This window comes from Podarcis pityusensis (genome assembly GCF_964106645.2).
Source record: "Podarcis pityusensis genome assembly, chromosome: 5".
NCBI lineage: Eukaryota > Metazoa > Chordata > Lepidosauria > Squamata > Lacertidae > Podarcis > Podarcis pityusensis.
Genome location: NC_138032.1, coordinates 21,719,288 through 21,739,939, shown reverse-complemented (window position 1 = coordinate 21,739,939; position 20,652 = coordinate 21,719,288). Strand labels below are relative to the sequence as shown.

General features: G+C 42.9%; 1 protein-coding gene across 2 annotated transcripts in view; it reads left to right on the top strand.

Annotated features, from left to right (window-relative positions):
• Positions 1-20,652, top strand: part of GMPS (guanine monophosphate synthase) — a 48,316-nt gene that overhangs the window by 10,280 nt on the left and 17,384 nt on the right. For both annotated transcript variants that reach the window (XM_081007950.1, XM_081007951.1), the window contains exons 2-7: positions 4,215-4,396; positions 9,420-9,534; positions 17,122-17,219; positions 17,957-18,060; positions 19,116-19,309; positions 19,719-19,884. In XM_081007950.1, the coding sequence (XP_080864076.1) occupies positions 4,215-4,396; positions 9,420-9,534; positions 17,122-17,219; positions 17,957-18,060; positions 19,116-19,309; positions 19,719-19,884 (859 nt within the window). The remainder of the gene's footprint in view (positions 1-4,214; positions 4,397-9,419; positions 9,535-17,121; positions 17,220-17,956; positions 18,061-19,115; positions 19,310-19,718; positions 19,885-20,652) is intronic.

Sequence of the window (20,652 nt, the reverse complement as noted above, 5' to 3'; positions counted from 1 at the left end):
CCATGGACAATGGGCCGTTTCTGCGGTGGCTCCCTGTTTGTGGAATGCTCTCCCCAGGAAGGCTCGCCTGGTGCCTTCATTACATATCCTTGGGCAAACACATTCCTCTTCAGCCAGACCTTCTATGGCCTTTTCAACTGTGTGTGTCCGGGGTGTGTGTATTATTTTGATTGTTGTTACATTATTATTTTTTGTGTTTTTATACTGTAAACCACCTTGCGATCCTTGGATGAAGTTTAATAAATAAACACTAAATAAATAATAAACCTTAATTGCAGGGGAGAACCTCTGGCTCACAGAGCTAATTAGGCCTGCCAGGCCTCGGAGATTGGCCCATCAGGCAGTTTTTGGTAAACTGTAGCCACCGTCCTGGGCCTGACATACAGTACAGTATATGACATCAAGCGCAGGAATGTTCAAGCTGTGACTTTAACCTTCAAGCCAGGGGTACAGAGGAAGGTGGAGAATTGGGAGAGCACTCAAGTGTGCTTCCATATTTTTTTTAAAAAATAATAGTTCCACAATTCTCATCTCCTTAATGGCTAGGTGAAAAGTGGCACTTAATGGCAGGACAGCAGGGATTTCCTTTCTCTAATACTTCAGCGGCAAAAAAATCTAGTTAAAGTTTGGTCATGTGCCTCCAGTTGATATAACACTGGTGTTCTGTCATGGCTCACTTTACATTTTGCCAGTCTCATAATCGTGGCAAAGAGATCAGGTATACTCCTTGGTCTCTCCTCTTCCTCCTCCTCCTCCTCCTCCTCTTGTGTGTGTGTTTACAGCAATTCTGTACAACCCATTAAAAAGTTCTCTGGGCAGTTCACAAATAAAAGTTGAAACAACAAAGTATAAAAATAGAGCCCTTGCTAAAATTGAACCCTAGCCATAGTTTGTTTTATCCAGAATCTGAATTCAGTGGCTTCAAACTTCAAAGTTCAGAACTACCTATGTTAGAGTTCAGTTTGCTTAAGTTGTGATGTTAACCATAGTTAGCACGCAAGAGGATGGTAAAAAGAAAAGGACCCCTGGATGGTTAAGTCCAGTCAAAGGCGACTATGGGGTGTGGCGCTCATCTCGCTTTCAGGCCGAGGGAGTTGGTGTTTGTCCACAGAGAGCTTTCCAGGTCATGTGGCCAGCAGGACTAAACTGCTTCTGGCACAGCAGAACATCATGATGGAAGCCAGAGCTCACGGAAACGCCGTTTACCTTCCTGCCACAGTGGTACCTATTTATCTACTTGCACTGGCATGTTTTTGAACTGCTAGGTGGGCAGGAGTAGGGACCGAGCAACGAGAGCTCACCACCGTCGTGTGGATTTGAACCGCCGACCTTCTGATTGGCAAGCGGTTTAGACCATAGTGCCACCCATGTCCCGTGCAAGAGGGAGACCACAAGTGGGGAAGGAGGAGAGTAGAAGGGAGAACGGAGAGGAAAGAAAAGTTTCTGGAATATTGTCAGCCACCGTTAGTGCTACTTTATTAGGGGAAAGGAATGTAAACGGAAGTAGAAAAACAAGCTTTGCCCAATGCACCCCCCTGAAATGTTCCATTTGTGCTTGTATGGCAGAAGAGCCTTTTGTATTTTGTTTTGAAAACAGATGTAGTACATAAACACTGCAAACCTCTAAACCCCGAGGATATTGCTATATTTAATCCTCTGTTACTTTTGCATTTGGCAGTTATAGTCACACACACACACACGTTACAAGATTGCCTTAACACCCAGTCGAAATCTGTAATCTTGTATCCAGTTGCACTCTTATAAAATCAATTTGATTAGAGTGAGATGCATGCGACACATGACTGACTGCAGTATTTTAATGTGGTACCCATTCTGTACCTCTTCCTTAAGAGCATGCATGGAATGATGCATAGCAGCCTCAATTTCTTAAATCAATAATGATTGCTTACAGGACCACCTCTGGTATGCCCTGCGGAAGACCTTAAGGTCCACAAATGACACTTTGGAGGTCCCGAGCCTCATAGAGGTTAGATGGGTTTCAACTAGGGCCAGGGCCTTTTCAGCACTGGCCCCAACGTGGTGGAACGCTCTGTCACAAGAGACTAGGGCCCTGCGGGACTTGACATCTTTCCACAGGACCTGCAAGACCTTTGGTTCTGCCTGGCCTTTGGTTTGGACTCAGTCTGACCCTTATGTTTCCCTCCCCTTATGGTCTTGATTTATCGGCTACTTTAAAACGAGGCTGCATTTTAAATTGCATATTAACCTGTATTTTAAATTGTCCCCCCCATTATGTTTTTACTGTGATTTTTTTATTGGTGTTAGCCGCCCTGAGCCCGGCTCTGGCCGGGGACGACGGGGTATAAATAAAATTTATTATTATTATTATTCACAAATGACATACAATTAATTTTGTACAGTATAAAGGAAGTGTTCTGTCTGTGAGTTTTCTTCTGATTGCGGTCAGACTCTTAACTTTAAAAAATTACTAAAGCGTGTGTCAGGGCTGCGCAAAATCTGGTTTTCAACACTGTGATATATCACCAGCTAAATATTGTGTTATACTGATATATCACAATGTCTGAAATACGGATGGAGCTGTGTAGAGGCATTGACTGGCTTCACAGTTTTCCCTGCATCCTGATTTTTGCCAGTCACTGCTTTTGTGATTTGCTGCCCACTGCATGGAGCAGGGGACAGCTGAGCCAGAAGAGTTAACAGGGGCTTCAGGAATTGAGAGAAGCATTGACTGGCTTCACGGTTTTCCCCTCATTGTGGTTTTTGCATAGCACACACACATGTCATGATTCGTGATATATTGCCAGGTCAGAAATGATGAAACTGATATCACAATATGGACTTCAAACCAGTTTTGAAGCCCTAATGCATAGGTCATTCCAGTTCATACTGTGAAGGAGAGTAATATGGTATGGGCAGACCTATTTGTATGGAAGTAGCTCCATTTATTCCCTTCATGAGTGCAATTCATTTATTTATATTTACCTTTATACTTACCTTTAAAGCCCTATGCGGCCTAGGACCCTCGTACCTACGGGACCGCCTCTCCTGGTATGTCCCACAGAGGAACTTACAATCTTCAAACAAAAACATCTTGGAGGTCCCAGGCCACAGAGAGGTTAGGCTGGCCTCAACCAGAGCCAGGGCTTTTTCAGCTGTGGCTCCGATTTGCTGGAACGCTCTGTCACAAGAGACTAGGGCCCTGCGGGACTTGACATCTTTCCGCAGGGCCTGCAAGACAGAGCTGTTCCACCAAGCCTTTGGCCAGGGCACAGCCTGACTCCCTCCTTTGGCAATCTTCATAGAACTCTAGCCCAATGGTTGCCATCAATTTGATTTGAATTAATTTTATAATGAAATGATTTTAGAATGTTGTATTATTTTATTGTTGTTAGCCGCCCTGAGCCCGTCTTCGGCTGGGGAGGGCGGGATATAAATAAAAATTTATTATTATTATTATTATATCCATCTATCAGTCGCTTCCCTTGAAATACCTCAAAGCAGTTTCACAATAAAAACAATTGCACAATTTCATACACACACACACACACACACACATATTTATAACAATTATAAACAATTTCACATCCTACACCACCTGAATCTCTAAGCTACGCTTCCAGATACATCCACAAAGGTTGCTAAAATACGCATGTTATTAGCCCATCTGTCTCTGCAGCTAGTGCTAGTAATTTATTGTGACACATCCTTAGCCTGATTAGGGATGCAGTCTCATCTCATTTCTAAAATCTTCCCATCCTGTTCACCTGAAAGTACGTTTTTGCCCAAGCTGAGTGCTGTTACAGGCCTCCTCTTGGGTGACCCTTTCCCATAAAAGTGTTGCCGATTGCTAGATGCTGCTTCTAGCAGAAGCAATGGCAAAAAAGGAAGGATGGATTAGAGCCCTAGGAAGAGGTGCAAAATGACCAACATTGCATCCATATTCATTAATAAATAGTATCTGTTAAACTTGACTAATGCAACGTGTTTCTCCTAAATTTTCTATTTATTGCATATAATGCTACAGTCTAGGGTTGTTGTTATTGTTTTTTTTTTTAAAAAAATCCCATGCATTCTTAATTATTCCAAGAGACTTCCCAAAGCAAGAGCTTGCAAGTATCTTAAATAATTAACTTAGCTACTTACTTCTCATTTAAAAAGTAGTTTAATTTTCTGTTCTTGCTCTGCGCTGATAATCCGAGTGATAAAAGTGTTTATGTAAATAATGTTCACAGTTGGAGAATGCTGGAGAAGATCTCAAGGATGGTCTCTGCCGCTACGATGGAGCTGTAGTGATACTTGATGCTGGGGCGCAATATGGGAAAGTCATAGATCGCCGAGTCAGAGAACTGTTTGTCCAGTCGGAGATATTCCCTTTGGAAACACCTGCCTTTGCCATCAAAGAACAGGGATTCCGGTAAGATTTGTTCTGTTTTGTGTTTTACCTTTTAAGTTCTGAACTTCTTCTGGGAAGCCAGAAGGAGGACTTGCACGGTGCTTTTCTTTAGAACGAGTAACTTGACTGTCAAATCAATTTTCTGATATCAGCTTTGGAACATCACTTTGGAACACCTAGTGAGGGATGTACTGAGGAAAATGTACATGGTTTCTTCTCCAAACTTGGACCTCCAGCTCTTTTGGGACTACAATTCTCATGATCCCTGACCACTGGTCCTGTTAGCTAGGGATGATGGGAGCTGTAGTCCCAAAACAGCTGGAGGGCTAAATTTGGCCATCACTGCATTAGAGGGTGGAGATGTAGGATTGAATGTTTGAATGCTCCCCTTGCCAGGCAGAAGACCAGTACAGGATAGAAGTCTACTCTAGAACCTTCACTATAACCTATGTTTCTCCTATGTTTAGGGAGTGTTCCATAGAGGGGGCATTTAGTCATTCAGTTGCCAGGAATATTGTGTGATGATACAGACCATACAATATACTGCCCCACTTTTTTTTTTTTAAAGCAAATGCAGATTGGATCAGACATTCGACATATCAGATGTTAAAACACATGCAAAATCTTTCTGAAAGCGTTCTAGACTTGAGAGGGAGGGGATTTGGATAGCCAACCCATCAAGGACCACCCTGGAATGTCAGCATCCTGGAAGCGCCAGCATGGTGTAGTGGTTAGGAGCGATGGACTCATAATCTGGTGAACCGGGTTTGCTTCCCCGCTCCTCCACATGCAGCTGCTGGGTGACCTTGGGCTAGTCACACTTCTCTGAAGTCTCTCAGCCTCACTCACCTCACAGAGTGTTAGTTGTGGGGCAGGAAGGGAAAGGAGATTGTTAGCTGCTTTGAGACTCCTTAAGGGGAGTGAAAGGCGGGATATCAAGTCCAAACTCCTCCTCTTCTTCTTCTTCTTCTTCACATATGGCAAACACTGGGTCAGATTCAAATTCAGTGGTGGGATTCCTGGCTTGACCCATTTCAGATCAGAAGACCTGTGAGCTTTCCCTCTACTGAGACACTGTGATTGTGGGAAGTAAGGGCTGAATGGAACAGAAAGATCAAGTTGGGTATTATCACTGTGCTGAGGACAAGCTCACTTGAAACCTTTCTGCTGTTTCTCCCCCAGTAGTATTAAGGTGGAATCCATCAGGATTCCTTAATAGAGAGATGAGGGGTAAAGACAACAAGCAATTTGCTTATTGCACCCTCTGGACCTTTCAGTTGAGGAGCAAGCAATTGCTTTTCAAGCAGCTATTTGAACAGTCACACACTTAGACCAGGGGCAGCTCACCTGTGGCCCTACAGACGCTGTTGGACTCCAACTCCCATCAGCCCCAGCCAGTGGCCAAGGATGGTGGAAGCAACCTTGACTTAGAACTTCCGGTGCCACAATTGTGGCCTAACAAGATTCATAGGAGAAATGGCACCCAGTCAATATCAAAGCAAGCATTGATGGTAAAAATCAGATGAGTGGTACAGCAGCCATAAGAAAATATTATTTTAGTGCCTAAGATAAAACTATTGGTGGCTAACTTTTGGTCCCCCGGGTGTTGCTGGTCTACAACTCTCATAATCTCTGACTATTGAATATGCTGGCTAGAGCTGATGAGGTTTGGGAGTCCAACAACAAATAAAGGCCTGCAGGTTATTCGCCTCTAGAATTTGCCAATGAGAATGAATTCAAACACACTTGTAGGATTGAATGCAGAAGGTAACAGCTTAAACCTCCTAGATTTCAAGTCCATTAACCCCCCATAAAAAGCTTTTCTTATCAGAATGTTAAAAATGCAGTAGCAGCAGAGACAACAGGTGCACACTTGTTTTCCTAAACCTACCAGTTCTGTGGCACAGTCTTTAAATGCTATTGTTGCAGCTGGTTGCTTGTTTTTTTGTTTAAAACCAGAGCTCTGTCTTCTGTTAAATGGAAGGAGGGAGCCTCTGTCAACAGAGTGAGTGGCAGGAGTTGAACGGGTAGATGATGTGCGGACATTTCATAGTTCAACAAGGCTGTCAACAGGAAAGTAATCCTCATAAATGTCTCCCAGAGAGGTCTGGAAATCCAGCCAGTTCCTTGAGGTCCTGAAGTGATCATGAAGTGGGTTAGGATGTTATAAACCAGGGGTAGTGGGATGTGGCAGGATAACAACCACATACTCCTTCCTCCCACTTCCTTTCCATTCTTGTTTGAAACACCCAGCCCCTATCTAGATAGTCTGTCTTCACAACAGGAGCAAAGGTTCGCAAGGAATCTGTTCCTGCATAAGATAATGGGCTTCCCATGACAACACTGTCTTCTCTAAATTTCCTGTTCAGATTATTCTTTGCCTGATGCATAGATTGCCTGCATCTTGCTCTAAAACATGCCTGTTTTCCTTTGGAAAGATTGTGACAACAGAAACATTCACAACTTAAGCTCAATCCACGGAAGAGAAGGCCCCCTCTGTATGCCGATTCTCCTCAGGGAATATTACTTTTCCATTTTTGTTGCAAAGTCAAATAAACAACTTGTGATTTCCTTGAGCTGAAGCTGTATAAAACACACACTCCGTTTCCGCATTCCAGTGAAAAAACTTGGGAGATTAGTCTCTCTCTCTCCCCCCGCTTCACTTCTGCTTATTTTTGTAGATGACAGTAGACATAATAATGGTCTGTCTGAACATTCATAGTTTGTATGAACGGCACAGGGACTTTGGTTCAGAAATCCAGCAAATGGCGCTCGCAGATTGATTACAAATTCCCACATTAAAAACAAACTGATTAGTTGGCTATCTGCTCAGCTTAGTTGTAGCCCATCCTTATCCCAAGAAACCTATTTTAAGTGTAAAACGTTGAGCTGAGCAGGAATCGTAGTGATGAGTCTCACGTGAATTACACCCCCTCCCCATCTGAATGGCTTCTGTCCCAGAAGAAATGTACCACAATTCTCCCGCTCCTTAAAACCTATATGTTTCTTTAACAGAGACTCTCAGGAGGTAGGAATAGGCTTAGAGCCTTCAAGAAGTGCCTTAAGTAATTAGGGCACCTCCTTAAGGCTCTAAGGGCCAATTTGTGCAATCAAAGGATCAAGTGGCTTAAAGTCCATCAGGTTGCATGCTTTGAAGTTGGCCCGTGAGGATGCTAAGTTAACTCTTTCCCTTGACAGGGTTTTTTTTAAAATAAAAAATCTGCATAGCAGAGAGAGATTTCCTTCCCCTGCTGCAACACAAGGGGGAGAATATTTGAATATGTAACATCCCCACCCTTCTGTGTTCACACATGCTGTAGTGGTGCTGTCCACAAAAAAACTTTGCTGTTTGTATTGTCGACCCCTAAGAAAAAGAAAAGAGCATTAAAAAAGAGCCTCAAGCCAAAAAGGCTTCAGCTGAAAAGTTTGCCCAAGCCTACAAATAAAGTGCCTATTGCAGCACGGAAGTTCGATATCAGAATGATAGTTCATCTCCTCACTTATTTCCAGGCGTTTAAAGTCAACTTGGTTAACAAAGTGTTCCGTAATTTCCAGAAATCTAAAAAAAAAAAAATCATTAATACAGTGGAAAGCGTTCTGTAAATTGGCTTCATATGTAAAACTTTTACAAAGAGCTGTTTTCCAAGTTTTTACTACATTTGTGAACTCTTTTTGGTAGCTTTTAGATATATAATATCCTTTCCTGTCTTTTAAGTATTTCTAGATAATATTTAGGATTCGGTTCTGGAGTTTTTCCAGAGACAGGAAGATTTGCTGTTCTAAAATAGCTGCTGAGAATGCCCCTTTATGCCATCAGTGTCCAAAATTAATGCTGAGCTAGTGTCATATAACAGTGTTACACATGGGAGACCAGAGTTCGAATCCCACTCAGCCATGTAACTCACTAGGTGACATTGGGCCTAACCTACCTCACAGGGACACACACACACACGTTTATGGTATGCTGTCCTGAGGGTCAACCCTGACACTGTTTTGTTGTTTGGCAAATACATTTTTGTTTCCCTGGGCTTTTAGGCAACACCTGTGTTCTTGTACAGCTACCGTATTTTTCCGTGTAGAAGACTAGGTTTTCCCCCTAAAAAATAATGTCCAAAATTTGGGGGTGTCTTCTACATGGATAGATTCCCCCCATTTTCTTAAATTGGAGTCCCCCAAAATAGATGGAAAAATGTGGTAAATCTAACTATGTTTGTGATTTTTATTGTATATTTTTTAAACTTTGGTTTTAAATTACATATATATATATATATATATATATATACACATATATATATGATATACCATATTTTTCAATGTATAACACACCCCGGGTATAAGACGCCCCCTCTTTTTTGGGACTAAAAATTGAGAAAATGGGGGGGGGGGGGAGATTGCCCAGAGTTGTTGAGCTTTTTTCCAGAGGGGATTGCCCAGACTTGGTTTTTTTTGGGGGGTGCCATAAATCGCTCACCCGCAGGGCCGCAACAGCCAAATGCACACACATCAACGAAACCACCAATCATCTGCACGAATAAAGGACTATACTGTTGTATAATACTGTGAAAATGCTAATAAACTATAGGGTGTTTTTTTAAAAAACGTTTTCACAACACTTATAAGAATTATTCTTTGTAAGAATTAACAAAGAAGCCTCAGATTCTTGAATCAAAAATACCCCTCAACCTTTAAACTAGGAGATGTGAGTCATTGGCATATAGCATAATTTTTGTTTTTGCTGAATGCTGAAATTTAGAAAGGCAGAAATCTAACGATAGGGTGGTTCTTATTTGCTTCTAATTTTTTAAAAGCTGCGCTAATGAAAATCTTTTTTAAAAAAGTCTTTTTAATGTCAGTCTTGAGAATTCACTGTTCCAGTAAAGCACGGCTTGCTCATTTTATAGATCAGGATGCCACAACTTTCTTTATAAAGGTTTTTTGTTTTTGAAAGTAGGTATTAAAATGGAATTTTTTTAAATGTGGTTTAGTTCCAAAAAATCAATCTTTACTTCTTTATTTTTAAAAAAAATACCTGTTTCTTTTGCAGGGCTATTATCATATCCGGAGGACCAAATTCAGTTTATGCAGAAGACGCTCCCTGGTTCGACCCAGCAATATTTACGATAGGCAAACCAGTTCTTGGAATCTGCTATGGCATGCAGGTGCAAATATCATTCTATGGCTGTATGTTTTTGTAGCTCAGTTAAGAGCAAATTTCTGGCTTTTGTGTGTGTTGTATAGCTGCACAATGCATGAAAATTATGTTTGAAGTTGATTTAAGCAGATGCAGATAAGGACCCTTTTGAAAAAAATTGAGAAATGGTTGTGTATTAATTCCTTGCATTTCACGCACTGTGCAGTCCCAGGTGCAATCTATGCATGGATACAAGGATTTTGCAAGCACATCTGTTGTTCAAAGTGTACAGAAGCCTGCTGTGTGGTGATTCATGAGCCTTTTGAGGCCATCACTATTGAGGGGAAAACATGCATAATTTTAAAAACGAGGATGGCTGTGGTCTGTCAGGTATATTAAATGGGCTTGTATTGGTATTTAAGTTTGCTTTGATATTTAGCATTTACGCACATTAATCTGGGGGCTCTCATTAAGGCACTGTGAGAACTTTACATGCACAGACCTTAGGTTTACTTATAAAAAATAAGCGCTTTAGATATACGAAGTCCTGAATGTGAATATTGGGAGCCTGCTCTGTGGGCTCCCCATCCAGATAACAATATGAGAGGTGGTTTGGAGGGAAATGTTGCAAAAAACAAAACAGCAGCAAAAAGTTAAGAGGGCAGAAAATAAGCCCTGATGATAGGAAGACAAATGCATCAAAGCAGGACATTATCAACAGAGAGAGAAAAAGTTTGTTTTAATAATTTATTAAATGAGAACAAAGAGCAAGGCTGCCAAATATTTCAAGAGAGAGATTTCCATGCCCGAAGGGGTCGTGAGAGAGAATACCCAAGACAAGGAATAGCACAACGGAGAGTGGAAGCTTAGTAAGAAGATTAGTATCTGATGAATGGTGAGGCCAAGAAAAAGAATAGAGAGAAAACAACTAAGATGATAACAGGCCAAGACCGTGAAGAGGCTTGGAAGTCAGTAGCAGTCTCGGTTCAATAGAGGAAACCAGTGGAGAGAACCCTTAAGAGAGGTGCAATGCGATTAAAGCATGAAGAGAATAAAATGAAGCACTTGGGGAAGTGTTGAGAATAGAGATAATAGGTTTAAGTGGAGGGGTAGGAAGAAACAGTAAGCAAATGATTGCAATAATCAACGTAAAATAGAAGAGGGAGTTTGTTAGAATAGGTAGCTAGAAAAGGATGACGTTTGGAAAGGCTAGACCTGACATACCTTAGCTGGAGCGAAAATTGGAGTGGCGTGAAGGAGTGACAAGGCCTAAGTTGTGACCAGCAGAATGAGTTGGCACGGAGGAAGAAGGTGTGAATACAAGAATCAAGAAGAGAGAAAGAGATCTTCTGGAATATAGGTCCTGAAATGGCAAGGAACAAGAGCACAGAAGAAGAGCAGCTGAGGAAAGAGGTAAATCTGAACTTAGAAAGGCCAGGAGGATGACCGAGAGCTAGGAGAATTGCATACATTAAAAGGAGCATGAACTTCTAAAGCAAATGTGTCAGGTGATGGTGTGGTTGCTCGAGAACAAACAGGCAAGACTCCAACCTGTCTCTTCCAGGCTTTATTATTAATACAAACTATTTACAGTGTAGAGCGTCGCAAGTCCATGTCTGCTCAGTCGCTAGCAGAATCTGGGCATGGCCGGTCCTTGTACCTCCCCCAGCATAACAGTCGTGTGACCCCCATCCTTCTCCTCCCCTCTCTGCGCCCAAACCTCCTGCGCAGAGTGGGCACTGGCAAAGGGGGAATTGCCTCCCCTTCGCTTTGCTCAGGCTCAGTGTTGAAGCTCTCCCTAGCATCTCCTGGTCCCTGCGCCCCCTCCCCACTGGAGGCGGGGCTTTCCTCCTCGCCAGAGGAGGAACTGCTTCGCAAGATCTTTGGAGGCTCCCTGTAACACAACTGCCCTTCCACCTCTCGCCTCTGAGCTGATGGCAGTTCCCTGACAAAATGGGAGGAGGGGAAAGAGCAATTGGAACTGGCAAGACCATGAGAACCCTTGTGGTTTACCCAACCACGTGTCCTGCAGGATGGGTCTAGTGGGAAAAGTTTAATGAATCGTGAAATAGAGAGCAGGGGCTGAGCCTAGGGGTGTCAGCGAGAGAAGTCCAGGTTTCTGTGAGAGCAGCATGAATGAGGCTGAGAGGTCCAATGTGGCTGTGTTTCTCTTTTTGAAAAGAAAGTATTTTATACAATTCATTTTTCTACATCAGAAGTAAGTGATATGGAACCTGTTTGGGTTAGGACTATACAGTGGTACCTCGGTTTACAAACATAATCCGTTCCTGAAGTCCGTTCCTAAACCAAATCCATTCTTAAACCGAGACGCACTTTCCCTAATGAGGCCTCCCGCCACCAGTTCCCTTCTAACATTCAGCTTCTGTTCGTAGACCAAGGTAAAGTTCGCAAACCAAAACACTACTTCTGGTTTTGCAGAGTTCGTAAACCGAATAGTTCATAAACAGGACTGTTCGTAAACAGAGGTACTACTGTATTGCACTCCATAGTCATCTGCTTTGCCACTGTGAGAACAGAGTATTGCTGAATTTGATAAGCCTTTGGTCTGAACGAGATGGGCAGGTCCTGCGTTCTATTTAAGGGTGAAGTCTAAACCCCAGAAATCATTGGAAAGCCCTGACTAAATTTGGGGAAGCAAAAGCTGGTTTCTGTCTCTACAAATTCCAAAGTGTGTGTTGTGCCGGGAAGTGGAACTATCTCGGTGTTGTACTGCAGCACATTATTGTGCAAATCCAGGAACAACAACACCAGCCCCATGACTGAGCCTGAGTGAGCTTGCAAAAGACTGTGTACGGGGTCTGCTCGTCTCTGTGAAATCAAATACCGCTGCTTAAAAGTTTGCAGCAACAATGTGGAAACAGTCAAGCACGATGAATGCCATGTCAAAACAGAACTCCCTCAAATAGCAAGGCTTTGTGAGAGATCAAATACAGTATAGTGAGAAATAATAATAAAGCAAGTTTTCAGATTGCTCGCTGCAATAGTCATGCTTATACGCACAAGGAGTAGTCTGTCTTTGGCGAAGGCTGTAATCCAAGATAGAAACATCGGCCCCACTGGTTGAGTGGAACGGATAATCTTCTGCTATGATGCGATGCTGAAGGAATAATGAATGGCTTTCCCCCTATCTGTATGAACACTGTAATAAAAAAGCAGATACTCTAGTGCTTTATTAATACATATCACTAAAGGAGCTGGAAACCAGGAATAGCAGTGCCTTGCATGTTTCCATATGTCCAATGTAGTCATAGAATTGTAGAGTTGGAAGAGACCCTGAGGATCATCTAGTACAAACCCCTGCAGTGCAGGAATATGCAGCTGTCCCAATACAGGGGATCAAACTTGCAAGCTTGGCATCATCAGCACCATGATCTAACCAACTGAGCTATCCTGAAGGGCCGTGCACCTAGATCACTTTTATGATGGTTTGGACACCCCCCCCTGCCTGAATGCACCCGTTAATGGTGCCTAGTTATCGCAAACAGTAGATTAGGCGGTGAAGGTCCTGTGTGAGTGTCTGGAGGCGGGTGGAGGATGGATGGTGGCTAACAGATTGAGGTTGAATCCTGACAAGACAGAAGTACTGTTTTTGGGGGACAGGAGGCGGGCGGGTATGGAGGACTCCCTGGTCCTAAATGGGGTAACTGTGCCCCTGAAGGACCAGGTGCGCAGCCTGGGAGTCATTCTGGACTCACAGCTGTCCATGGAGGTGCAGGTCAATTCTGTGTCCAGGGCAGCTGTTTATCAGCTCCATCTGGTACACAGGCTGAGACCCTACCTGCCCGCAGACTGTCTTGCCAGAGTGGTGCATGCTCTACTTATCTCTCGCTTGGACTACTGCAATGCGCTCTATGTGGGGCTACCTTTGAAGGTGACCCAGAAACTACAACTAATCCAGAATGTGGCAGCTAGATTGGTGACTGGGAGCGGCCGCTGAGACCATATAACACCAGTGAGACCATATAACTCCCAGTACGTTTCTGAGCACAATTCAAAGTGTTGGTGCTGACCTTTAAAGCCCTAAACGGCCTCGGTCCAGTATACCTGAAGGAGTTTCTCCACCCCCATTGTTCTGCCCGGACACTGAGGTCCAGTGCCGAGGGCCTTCTGGCGGTTCCCTCGCTGCGAGAAGCCAAATTACAGGGAACCAGGCAGAGGGCCTTCTCGGTAGTGGCACCTGCCCTGTGGAACGCCCTCCCACCAGATGTCAAAGAGAAAAATAACTACCAAACTTTTAGAAGACATTTGAAGGCAGCCCTGTTTAGGGAAGTTTTTAATGTTTAATAGGTTATTGTATTTTAGTGTTTTGTTGTAAGCCGCCCAGAGTGGCTGGGGAAACTCAGCCAGATGGGCGGGGTATATATAATAAATTATTATTATATTATTATTAGGTGATAAATCTGTTTTAAGGTTATAGCGCTCTGACTCCAGATAGGGACTTACATGATTTCCGTTCCATCCAGGAAAATCCAGACCAGGCTTCCTCAACCTCGGCCCTCCAGACGTTTTGAGACTACAATTCTGACCATCCCTGACCACTGGTCCTGCTAGCTAGGGATCATGGGAGTTGTAGGCAAAAAACATCTGGAGGGCTGAGGCTGAGGAAGCCTGATCCAGACCCTGAGCATAGAACAGTAGATGTTCTTCCATGCATAGGGAATCAGAAGAATAGAGGAGCAATGCGTTCTGAGCTTTAGCCTTGAGCAGTATAATCCGAGGACAGGTGAGCCAATTCAGCTGTCAGTGAGATTAAGGCCTAAGCATTTACAAGCAATTGAAACTGGGTTCAGTGGCTATCCAGTGACACGAGATGCGGTTATCCACTAGATGTTTTCTTGTGATTGTAGCTTGAAGCAATTTTCACACCTCCAACCTTCAAACTGCTTATTAGACTCTGCAGAGGATTCTTTTAGGTGTGTGAATAATCTTTTTTTTTTATTAGAAATGGTTTTGCAAACAATAAAACAACAAGAAATACTGAATATGTGCTTGCTCCTGCCCATCTAGCAGTTCGAAAGCATGCCAAAAAGTGCAAGTAGATAAATTGGTACCGCTCCGGCGGGAAGGTAAACAGCGTTTCTCTGCGCTGCTCTGGTTCGCCAGAAGCGGCTTAGTCATGCTGGCCACATGGCCCGGAAGCTGTCTGCGGACAAACGCCGGCTCCCTTGGCCTATAGAGCGAGATGAGCGCCACAACCCCAGAGTCGTTTGCGACTGGACCTAACGGTCAGGGGTACCTTTATAATCAATTACCACAAACCCTTTTCAGAATGTTTCAGAGCCAGTACCTCTGTTAATACATTGTATTATTGGATTCAACCCCCCCATGTATGCTGAGAAACAGGCAAATGCACCTTTCCTTTGTGAAGGTTAACATAAGCAAAAAAAAAAAAAAAAAGAAAAAGAAAAAAAAAGAAAGAAAGAAAAGAAAAGAAAAGAAAAGGGAGTGGGTAGTCACACTTCCCAAAATTTACCTTGCTGATTTTTACCTGAAGCAAACCTACACTTTGGTGTTATTTCTTCAAAAGCAGTTTAGGTGGTTGTTAGGTGTTCCTCGAGGGGAAATCCCTGGGAAACGTCCAAAACATTCCTCTGCGGTAGAATAGGGTCCTGTGTTCAAATTTGAGCTCTGTTGGGAACACCTTTATTTCAGCCTTTGTCCTGAAATTGGGAATGGAACAGATTAGGAAACAATCCGAATCTGCACAGCAGGGTTGTGTTTTCAAGGAGCGTATAAGCTTTGTGCTCCAGACCAGTTCAGAATGTGCATTGCTGTGTGGAATTGATATTAGTGTTATGTAATATTCAAATACATCCCCTCAGTGTTTTGGCTGCTGTGGGCTCTAGGGGTGGGGCCAAGGGCAAAAGAACTAAATAGGGCATAGGAAAAAATTAGGGATGCATTTATTTGTATTGCCAAGTGAGCAAAGATGATGCTAAACAGTGCTCCATAGCCTGCTGAAGAATAATGTAAATTATCTCCCTTTGCCTTGGGAGGCTAATTAAAGAGGAGACATATAACTCTATCTTATCCTTTAGCGGAAATACTCTCAAGATTATAAAGATGCTGTGAACAGGCCTTCTGGGATGTTTTGCAGCCCTATTGATTGCGGGCCTGACAGAAAATTGCACTGGGCTCTGTGAGGTTTTCTCCCAAATAAGTGTTCTTATTTTCTTCTCTAGTCACTGCAGTTGGAGGCGAAATATGATAGGCTACATAACTGGCTCAATTAGCCAATCTCTCCCAGTCAAGGAAATTTGTCTAAACTTTATTTGCGTTTGCTGGTCTCCTGGTAACCCATTCTTCTAGGAATGTACAATTTTGCCATAATACAAAACATAATACAGTAAAATAATAAATGTGATAAAATGCAACAATGGTACAGGGGAGAAATGCAAATATATAGAAAGGGGTATGGTGATCCCAATGGAAGAGGGAAATAATATGATTGAATGCTCTCAGGGCAGATTAAAGCCAAATAAATTTTTAAAATAAAATTTAATGTTAAAAGAGGTAAACAGTGTTAAAGTGCATGGATGAGAAAAGAAAGAAAGAAAGAAAGAAAGAAAGAAAGAAAGAAGGCTTCACCTGGTGCTGAAAATATGTCACTATGGGTACCAGGTGAGGATTCTGCAGTGCGGGGCAGCTACTGAAAAGGCCCTGTCTCACTCACACTCTCTTGTTGCCTCTCTGTATTTAGGGTACAGAGGGCACTTTGAGAAGGGCAGAGGTTTTTCAGGGCTCTTTAAGTCAGGGTTTCCCACACTTCTGAGTTCCTTGACCCCTTGTCGAGCCTATAAAGCTTTCATTGACCCCAACCCCAAACTCTTTGGAATGTAAATAAAGGCAAGTGATATCAGTGTATAATCAACTTTTACTAATCATCAATCACCATGCCAGGGAGAGGCACTCTATACATGCCTATACCTTTCATTTCTGTGGCTCATACTTCCAGTTTCAAAATTAGTGCCCTATGCCTTGCAAAAAACCCTTTTCCACCCAGGCCCCTTTTCCACCACTAGGTCTTTATTCATCCACTACACGCAGCCCATTGACCCCAGGGGATCACTATCAACCATTTTGGGAAACCCTGCAAAGCAACAATATCTTATTAAACCTGGCTTATTTTTCTCTCAGAATTGAGCACGTATGTTGTTGGTAACTCTTTAAATTTGTGCTTATAATGCAAGCTAGATACCCGAAGAAAGGCAGAAACAGCTAATAAACCTTCTCTTTCCCCATCATTCCGTAGTTAGTAGGAATCCTTTGGAATTAAAAATAAAACAGAAGGAGAACCAGTCTATTGCTGTATAGTGGTGTAGAGGGGAGCAGCGCAGGCAAACATAAGAGAGGCTGGATTACGAATCCCATGGAAATTACTTGCAGTGTTGAATTTTAATATCCAAATTAGCTGTGGTTTTGTCGCTGGCTATGGGTTTCCATCATGCTGAATGAGTTGCCTGACCCCTGGCTAATTTTGTGTGTGGTGATGCTGGTGCAAAGTGGGAGGGGAGCCCAGCGTTGTTGATGGTTCAGTGTTGTTGATGGTAGGACTGGATTATGGGAGCTCACTGACTTTTTCTGATTTTGTCAGATGATGAATAAGGTGTTTGGAGGCACGGTACACAAAAAAGATGTCAGAGAAGATGGAGTCTTCAGCATTACACTGGATAACACATGTTCACTGTTCAGGTATGCAGATACTGGAAGGGGAAGCTAATTTGTGGGACAGCCTTGAGGTTTATAAAGGGCAGTTTTTAATGGAAACATGTAGGTTGAATTCAGCGTTTCACCAGCAGGACAAAGACTTACCCCTCCTCTCCTCCTCCTGCAGCCCCCTGTCCTCCTCCCCAATTATCATACTTTTCCGTGTATAAGACTAGGTTTTTTCTTTAAAAATTATGCTAAAAAGTGAGGGTCGTCTTATACAGGGATAGTGCATAGGGTGGACATTTGATTGGTTGCTGCTGCAGCTGTCAGCGGCTGTTGGGCATGTTATTGGTTGCTGCGTCAAGGGCTGGTGTTGATTGGCTGACGCTGCGGCAATTGGGCAAGCAATTGGCAGCTTCTGCTGGCGAGGGGACAGACAAGGGGCGGAATTTCCACTGCATGTGGGTGAGCGATTTTCAGCAACCCCCCCTAAAAAAAGCTCAACAACTCTGAGCCATCTCCCCCTGTGTTTTTCAATTTGAGTCCCCAAGAACAGGGGGCGTCTTATACATGGGGGTGTCTTATACACAGAAAAATACGGTACTCTGCTCTGGACATAATCTGTTCCTTTTGAACCATTTTGAAGAAATATGGAAAAATGTTAAATGGTGCAATAAATAAATAGAACTATTGCATACTTAATTTTGCATTAAGGGCTTTAAACAACAACAACAATATGCATTGTTTTAGTGATCATGTTTTTTCCTGTTTTTACTTAGGGGACTTCAGAAGGACGAGATTGTGCTCCTCACTCATGGAGATAGTGTAGATAAAGTAGCAGATGGATTCAAGGTTGTTGCACAGTCTGGAAATGTTATAGCAGGTTTGTATTTTCCTCATTGTTAACCATTGATTGGCTCATAAAGAACCTGTTAAGCAAAATGTGGAACAAAAACAATGCAAAGCTAATGGGCGATATCCAACATTAGCCATACTGAGAATGAACCCATTGAAATCAACAGACTTAAGTCCACTGAGTTCAGTGAGTCTAGTGCAATTTAGGAATCTCCCATATCTGTACATTCAAATGGCAAGCATTTCGCATCTTGGATTCCTAGCAAAGCTTAAGAATTTAAAAATGTGTATTGGCAAGGTCCAATTGAAACAGAAAAGTGTGGCCGTCATCTTAGTTTTCAGTGATAAATTGCAAGGAGTTAATTTTTTTAATAGTATTTTAAATTAGAGAAGTTTGGATACCACAGTGTTGTGATCACCTTGCAAAGGAATTCATGTGGGAAACAGCTTTGACCCAGATCACATCATGGGCAATCACAGTTGATGGTTGGGCACATTCAGGATAATTTGGGTGGTTCTGAGCCTGCCTGCTATCATGCGTGGGGGGCAAGCCACGATTCCTGGCTCAGTGTTATGTCCAGACAGAGGTTTATTTCACTTGGATCGTGATCAGTAAGCCAAGAGCAATCCTTAGTACAAAAAGAAAGTCTTATTCTGGTATTTTGTTCAGCATATACTGTTTGTTTCCTTGCCTCAGATTAACCACATTTAAGCCTCGCATAGCTGAATTCTCTGCTATGTGTTTTAGTTTTTTCTCTTTTGTTTTTATACTGGTTTTAAGGTATGCGTTCTTTATTGTTGTAAGTTGCTTTGTGTTAACTTTGTCAAAAAAGTGACTAATAGGTTAATAATAATAATAATAATAATAATGTGCATCTACACACAGAGTAACAATAGTATATGCTTAGATTTCCCCAGGAAGGATGGTGGTAGATACAAAATTTAACCATACTTTAACAAATACTTCCCTCTGGTTAGTTTTATTGTTGATTTGCAATTCACCACCCAAATATAAATGGTCTCTTGTCCATATTGATGTGATTCTTAAGTGTTCCGACTTTTCTTTTCTTTTCACACCCCAAGCTATAGCAAATGAATCTAAAAAACTCTACGGAGCCCAGTTCCATCCTGAAGTTAGCCTAACAGTGAATGGAAAAGCAATGCTGAAAAATTTCCTTTACGATATCGCCGGCTGCAGCGGCACCTTCACCGTTCAAAACAGAGAACTGGAGTGCATTCGAGACATAAAAGAAAAAGTAGGCTCGTCAAAAGTCCTGGTAAGATTTTGAAAGTTTGATTTCAATGCTCATTCCTCTTCATAAGAATAGCAGTTGCTTATAATGGAACTTACTGCTTCCTGTTTACATGGTTCAGCCCAGCCTTTGCCAGCCTGGGGCCCTTGGGATGTTTTGGACTACAACTCCCATCAGCCCCCTGTGCTGGCTGGAGCTGATGGGAGTTGTAGTCCAAAACACCTGGAGGGCATCAGGTCAGCAAAGGCTGCTTTAGCTTATGTCATTTTTTACGAAAAGAGTGGGATGCCATCTTACCATGTTTGGTGTACTGTGGCTTTGATACTTCAGTAAACTATGGAAAGGTAGTAAAGCAAATGAAATTCAGTGTGTAGATGAAGGCATTTTTCTGTTTACTGAAATTCATTTTAATGATTCTCACCCTGCCTTGCAGGTTTTACTCAGTGGAGGCGTGGACTCAACAGTGTGTACAGCTTTACTGAACCGTGCTTTAAATCAAGACCAGGTGATAGCAGTGCACATAGATAATGGATTCATGCGCAAGAGGGAAAGCCAGTCTGTGGAAGAAGCACTCAAAAAGTTGGGAATTCAAGTCAAAGGTAGAACAGCACTCCCTTCTTCACGAATACAAAAAATGGAAAAAAGCCCCTGAAGTTCCGGTTTCTTTCCATAATGCTAGTTTCTGCATTTGTAAGTTAGTTAGTTAGTTAGTTAGTTTTAACATTAATTTGTTTCAGACCATTAACTGCTTTTCAGTGTCTGTAGCCCAGAAAATGCAGATTCTTCTACAGCTATAGCTAGCCAACGTGGTGCCTTCCAATGTTGTTGGATTCCATCCCATTCAGCATGGCCAATGGCCAGGAGTGATGGGACCTCTCATCCAACTACTCTGGGAGTGCACCCCAATTTAGGATTTTATTTTTCTTGGAAAACATCTGCTGGAACTTCAAACCAACAGGACAGTCTGCTGATTAGAAATAAAAGATCTCTCGGCACGATGTTAGAAGCTACCCCCTCTGTCGCATATCCTTCTCCTGTTTTCAGGCTCACCCACGCTCCCTTTCTGCCCCATAAACTTCCCCTAGAATGCCTGTGTGGCTCAAACTTTCCCTTGCCCCCCCCCCCCTTTTCACAGCCGCAGAGACCATGTAACACCAGTCCTGAAAGGCCTACATTGGCTCCCAGTACGTTTCCGAGCACAATTCAAAGTGTTGGTGCTGACCTTTAAGGCCCTAAATGGCCTCAGCCCAGGATACCCGAAGGAGCGTCTCCACCCCCATTGTCCAGCCCAAGCACTGAGGTCCAGCACCGAGGGCCTTCTGGTGGTTCCCTCACTGCGCGAAGTGAGGTTGCAGGGAATCAGGCAG